This window comes from Solanum dulcamara, chromosome 3 (assembly GCF_947179165.1).
Source record: "Solanum dulcamara chromosome 3, daSolDulc1.2, whole genome shotgun sequence".
In the NCBI taxonomy this organism is placed as follows: domain Eukaryota; kingdom Viridiplantae; phylum Streptophyta; class Magnoliopsida; order Solanales; family Solanaceae; genus Solanum; species Solanum dulcamara.
Window position 1 is genome coordinate 77,407,242 of NC_077239.1, and position 7,011 is coordinate 77,414,252.

Genomic DNA, 7,011 nt, shown 5'->3' on the forward strand with positions numbered 1-7,011 from the left:
TTATAAGATGAGTTTTTTTGTATATTATTTAGATGGCTTCTCAAGTCCAAATCTAAATGTAAGAAAGAAAACAAAAATTCTGGAAAAAAAAATTAAAATTACATTTTAATAAATATTTTTATGTATAACATAATTTAAAAGTGTATATCTATAATCGAGTCGGTTTGGGTTCGGTTTGACTTTTTTTAGTTAAAACCAAACCAACCCTATAATGGTCGGGGGTTTTTTCCAAACACCAAACCAAGTCAAACAAAATCACTAGTCGGGTTTTTTTTCCGGTTTGGTGCGGTTTATCGGTTTGCCCTTTACAGCCCTACTCTCCAACTTTGAGTAAGCACAAGTATGCATTTAAATTTGTATAAAGTTGAACAAGTAGACATACATGGCATAATACAAATCAGTTTAGAGTTGTTATATAGGACGTGTGTGTCTATTTGTTCAACTTTATACAAATTTAAATATCTACTTATGCATACTCAAAGTTGAAAAACATAGATTTCAAATCAGGTCAAGTTAAAGGGACACGTTAATTATGTATTATGAATAAGTTTAACAATAAATGTATTATCAAAAATAGAAGACATTTTATTGCTTTCTTAAATCATAATCAAAGTACATATCCACCTAGTAATAATAATAACAAAGGGAGGTAATATTACAATGATCACAACACATAACTAGCTAGTTGGTTCCCCTTTTGTTATTGGGGTTGAACAAACATTCCTCAAGAATCATTAATAGTTACAATTCTAGGCACTTCAACTGGAAATTCATCAATTTCATCCATCCAAGGATTTTTCTCTTTAGCGGGATTAATAGTCCTTAATGCACGCCACACTGCACTATTACACTTGAATCCTGAACCAAATGCAATTTGCCATGTCCTATCACCTTTCTTTATCCTTCCTTTAGCTTCAGTATATGCCAATTCATACCACAATGAACTACTTGAAGTATTCCCAAATCTATAAAGTGTCATTCTTGATGGCTCCATATGCCATTTACTTAATTCAAGATTTTTTTCCAACTCATCTAACACTGCCCTGCCACCAGCATGAATGCAAAAATGCTCGAACGCTAACTTAAAATCAGGAATATACGGTGTTATTTTCATCTTGAACACTTTCCTCGCAACTAATGTAACAAAAAATAATAGTTGTTCGGACATAGGAAGGACTATTGGCCCAAGAGTTGTGATGTTTGTTTTTAAGGCCTCCCCTGCTACAGCCATTAGGTCTTTGGACAACGCAACTCCGATTTTTTTGTTATCGTCTTCTTCTTGGAACACACAACCATAGCTCTTGTCATCTGCACCTTTGTGTGTGCGTACTGTGTGGATGAGTTGGTATTTTGATCTTCGTCGATCGGACGATTTATTCGATAGTAAAATTGCCGCACCACCCATACGGAAAATGCAATTTGAGACTAGCATTGATCGATTGTTGCCAAAGTACCAATTGAGTGTTATGTTTTCCATGCTGACTACTAGTGCATAAGAGTTTGGTTGCACCTGTTACAACGTGTGATATTATTAGTATTGACGAGTTATTAATTACACTAGAAATATTATGTATGGTACTCCACTACTTACTTTTTAAAATTTCTAGTATAGTTATATGAAAGGTCTTTTCTAAGTACAGCATTTAAAGCTAGCTAGCAGTTGGTAGATATTCAGACATTAAATTGACCATGTCCACTTGAACTTTTAGATATTAGACAGGTTACTTTTTAATACTGAATTCACCAAAATCATGTCATATCTTCATCGGTACGTCAACAATGGTCAAAAGTGAGTTAATTAATCAACTGATATATAAAATTTTGAAATTTATCTTTAAGGAAACTTTGGGAAAAAAAAATAACCTAGAAGTTCACCATATATTACGTAAATCTATTGCCTATCAATTATCATGATGTGCATATCATCTCTATTACTCGGACTCACAAAATATGTCGTCCAATGTATGTCAAATTCTTCAAAAATAGTACTTTTTTTGGAGGTTGTGACACTTGTGCAGAAACATTTTTGATAGTTCGAACAACACCAAAGCTAGTGCATCATGTAATTTAAGACCATACCAATATACTCTGAAAAGTAACTTAATACTCTTGCAAAGAGTAAAACTGTATACTATTAATATAATTTATCATGTTATAGTATGTCGCCTTACTTTATTTTTGGGTTATTTGACCACTTTATGTAGAAACAGTTATCTGATCGATATACTGATCATAGTGTAAATATCATATACTATCAGTGCACAAAACTTAAACGGAAAAAAAATGTCTTGTAAAGGAACAAACCTGTAGCATTTGCTTGGCAAGATCAATTGAAATTAATCCAGCACTACATCCCATACCACCAAGGTTGTAACTCAGGATATTTCCTCTAAGCTTATAATGATTAACAATCATAGCAGAAAGTGATGGAGTTGGATTAAATAAACTACAATTCACCACAAGAATCCCAATATCCTTAGCCTTCACACCAGTTTTCTCCAATAATTCATCAATTGCACCAAACATAACCATCTCAGCTTCTTTTCTTGCCTCAACCATACAAGGATTTGGTGGCAATTTCAAAAGAGCTTCCGGAAAATATGTCTTTTGACCTAAACCTGACCTCTCCAGTATTTTCTTCTGAAAGGCCAAATTCTCCTCAGTGAAAACTCCGGCTTTCTTTGATCTCTCTATGAATAATTCCTTAGTACACATAACATCTGGTTTAGGCTTGTAACATGAAAAATCGACTAGGTACACTTTACGTGGCCTAGTCATAAAATAAAGTGTAGCCAAGAAAACTATGAGGGCAGAGCACAAAATTACTGTGACAAGATTGAATTTGAGTTGATCCCATAATTGAACCACATCTTCCATAGTAATTGTTGAAAGATGAGCAAATAAAGCAATTAAAATTGGGACAAGGAACAAATACATAGCATGGCTAATCAAATAATGGTAGCCAAGTTTCACATATTTGAGCCTAACTGATAAAAGAAAATTTGGAAGTCTGTTACTATTAATTCTTTGATCATCCTCATGATTAGCTTCAATTGAAACTCTTCTACTTGATTCATCTCCCATTGTATTGGAACTTTTGAACCAACCCCACAAATTAATCAACTATAACTTAGAGAAATAGGTGACTTTCTTGATTTTTTTTATTTTATTTTTTTTCAAATGAGAACAAGAAGTGTAAACAAGTGAGAGAAAAAAAAACTAAGGAAGAGAGATGTGTTGAGATTTGAGAAAGAAAAAAAAGGGTTGCATGAGAATTTAAATAGTATGTAGAAAGTGGGGGTGGGGGTGGGGGGTATAAAGGGGATAGGGGTGGGGGTGGGGGGTGCAACTACCCCCAACGAACTTTTAATTGTTAGCCCTACTATAACATTCAATTTGCCAGAAGGAAACTAGAGGCATTTTTAAGTTTTTATATATTTTTGGAATTTGACCCAATCTCAAGAACTATGATTTCTTTTTGGCCACCCTAAAACAAGTTGCACTTGTCTTGTCATATAATAATTAAACTTTGTACTCAGTCAATTTATATGAATTTAATGGATTGATCACGAAATTTTTAAAAAAATATACTTTTGAAATTCGTAATTTTAAATATGTTATAATATTTGTGTGATCATAATTTATGATATCAACACATGTCATAATGCTTTATTTGTATGGCTATAAATATGCCTCATTAATAATAAAATGATAATTTTGGTGAAAATAACGCAAAACTGTTTCTAAAATTATTTTTAAATTTAGAAAGGGGATATTTTTCTGAAACATAGCAAAAAAGAAATAGATTAACATAAATTAAAATGAAATAAGTAATTAACAAGCAAATTATAACCATATTATATTTTTTTTAAGCAGAACTACACATACAAATTTTACTGAATGTAACTCGAGTGCTATTCAGATACAAATTATTGCAACTCAGTAGGGGGAAATGAGAAAAAAGAGAAGAAAAATTATGTGGTTTAGTTAACTTAACCCTTTAATGACTTTTTATAGTGATGATGTTATAAAATTAAAGAATATAGCGATAATTTGAGATATTATAGTAGATATGTGTGGATAGATTTATTATCCGCGCAAATATAATTAGGCAGAGATATTATATATGCAAGAATACATTTATTATAGTGTATTTCACTATTATCAAGTTGGTTGATATAGTGTATCTTACTACTATAGATATTGTATACGTGCGAATACACTAATTATATGTGTCAATATAATATATTTCACTATTATTATTTACATGAATAAAATGTATTTCACTATTACACAATTCATACTCTTAAGCCAAAAAAATAAAAATTCCTCTTAAAACTTGTAAGCCTATTAATCATGCTTTCACTTTCAAGCTATCTTTTCTTTTTTAATTACATAAGTTTTTCGTTCCACATGGCGACTATAATATCATTAATTATGATCATAATAGATAGATCATAATGTTTTTCAGTCATTTATATATTCAAGTAGTTTGATTAGTTTTCTGGCCATCCTTAAGAGGCATTAATTAATTAGGTTTTAAAAGATATATGATGAATATTTAGATATTGAAAATAAACAGTCTCGATTATTCAGTGTTCAGATCTAAAAATAACATCTTAACATCCAGACATAGAATATTGAAATTCAGACATTCAAATCTTAATGCATGTATTAATATTTAAATATATATTCAGATTCATATGTTTTAATCCTAATGAAATTAAATAAGACACTAAATGCTTTCAGGATTCAAGTAGCCTTTGTTTTGTTACTTATTTATTTATATTAATCAAACTTCCATTAATTTTGTAATCAATATGGATATCTAAAATTTTAAAAAAGAGAAGTCCTTTAAATGGAGCAACCCTACTTAGGGTTGAGTACCAAATTAAGTGGGCTGCAAATTTGAATCCCAAACATGTTGATTGACCATCTAAAAGATTTTCATTTTATTTTTTTATTATTAATAAAAAGTAAACTTTACTTAAATTCCATAATGAAAAAGTCTAATTACTATACATCCTTCATTGTACTAAAATTATCCGATATCCCCTTTTTTCAACGTTTTTGATACATTAGTGATGTATCTGATAAATCAATTATCTATAGAGTAATTAATGAAGATAATCTATTTATGAATAGTATATTAATATAAGGTATGATTGGTTCTTTAAATCAATTACTGATCTAATTAATGGAATTAATTTGGTTAAAAAAATAACGATTGTGTACGTGAAGATTCAAGCCAAAAACCAGAGCATAAATTCAAACCAAATTCGATTTCAATTTTTTTTTCAGTTTTGGTGATACATAAGTTATGTATCTGATACATCAACTTTAGATGTAGAATACTTAATGCATATCAGCTATTTATGGTTAGTATTTTAATGTAAGTTTTGATTGGTTATTTAATTGAATCACTGATCTAATTAATGGGATTAATTTGTTTAAAAAAGTAACTGTGATGTTCATGAAGATTCAAGTCAAAAAACAGAGCATCGTCTCGAATGGAAAAAATAGAGCATCAATTCAAACCGAAGTTGATTTCAATTATTTTTTCACTTTTGCTGATACATAAGTTATGTATCTGATACATAACTTTAGCTATAGAATAGTTAATGCACATCAGCTATTTATGGATAGAAGATTGAGATAAGGTATGATTGGCTCTTATAGTTCCGAATCTCAATGGGTGGGACGGGATCTTCTTGATGACGTATTTCATTCCCTGCATTGACATGAAAATGGTTAAATACAACTTGAACTTTATACATAAATACGATGTATCATATGTATTAAAATATCTGATGCATGAGATGAGATTCTGATACATACAGAAGATGTATCAGAAACAGTTATATATTATATTTTGATACATAAATGTAGATGTATCAGAATCATTAAAACTTGAAACAACAGAAAATGACACTTAAACATGATGTATCAGAAATAGTAAATCTCCAAAAAATTGCATTTGAAAAAGACATTATGTATCTGATACATAAATGTAGATGTATCAGAATCATTGAAACTTAAAATAACAGAAACTGACACTTAAACATGATGTATCAGAAATAGTAAATCTCCAAAAAATTACATTTGAAAAAGATATTATGTATCTGATACATAAATGATATGTATCAGAATCATTAAAACTTGAAACAACAGAAACTGACACTTAAATATGATGTATCAGAAATAGTAAATCTCCAAAAAAATGCATTTGAAAAAGACATTATGTATCTGATACATAAATGATATGTATCAGAATCATTAAAACTTGAAACAACAGAAACTGACACTTAAACATGAGGTATCAGAAATAGTAAATCTCCAAAAAATTACATTTGAAAAAGACATTATGTATCTGATACATAAATGATATGTATCAGAATCATTAAAACCTTCACAAAATTTTCATTCTAAAAAAAACTTAATTGAACTCATACCTTTGGGAGATTAGGGTGTGTTGTAACCCCCTTCAATCTTGTTGTCTATTTCTTTGGGTGCATGTTTAACTGTAGCTTTCGACTTCAATTTCTCACGTAGCTTATTCATCACTGCTGGATCGTTACGATGTTTGGATCTAACCTCGTCGTAACCTTCCCAAGACGAATCAGAACCAGGTAAAACAAGAATTCCTTGATTTTTATTGGACTGTTTGAGACCATGAACGAATTCCATATGTATCATTGAAGGTATGAGAAACAAAAATAGAAAGATTTACAGAAGAAAGCAAATGATAAAAATTTTAGAAGATTTTTCAAAGATTTACAGAAGAAATCAAAAGATACAAATTTTAGGAGAAATCAGATTGAATGAGGATGAAGTGAAATTCCATATAAGGAAAGATTAAAATATACCCTAGTTGAAACCTTGAAATTGATTAACGGTTGAAGAGGATCAAATTAACTAGAGAAAATTAGGGCGAGGATGAAGGAGGAGGCGGATGTATCACTGAGGGAGAGAGAGAGAAAGGAAAAAGAGGGATTTTGGAAATTTTTTGGT

The 7,011-nt window shown here is 30.2% G+C and overlaps 1 protein-coding gene across 1 annotated transcript; it reads right to left on the bottom strand.

Moving 5' to 3' along the window:
• Positions 1–562: 562 nt before the first annotated feature.
• On the bottom strand, positions 563–3,233 carry LOC129883071 (3-ketoacyl-CoA synthase 20-like). The gene is made up of 2 exons (XM_055957630.1): positions 2,305–3,233; positions 563–1,510 (listed from the first exon to the last, which is right to left on the bottom strand). The coding sequence occupies exons 1-2, from the start codon at positions 3,082–3,084 to the stop codon at positions 725–727; spliced, it is 1,566 nt and encodes a 521-aa protein (XP_055813605.1). The 5' UTR covers positions 3,085–3,233; the 3' UTR covers positions 563–724.
• Between the last annotated feature and the right edge of the window lie 3,778 nt (positions 3,234–7,011).

What these genes read in the sequence shown, in the direction of transcription:
- LOC129883071 (XM_055957630.1), bottom strand. Translation starts at nt 3,084, where the DNA reads ATGGGAGATGAATCAAGTAGAAGAGTTTCAATTGAAGCTAATCATGAG. An exon ending in TTGCCAAGCAAATGCTACAG is followed by an intron (nt 1,511 to 2,304) that starts GTTTGTTCCTTT and finishes ACGTTGTAACAG; the next exon opens with GTGCAACCAAACTCTTATGC.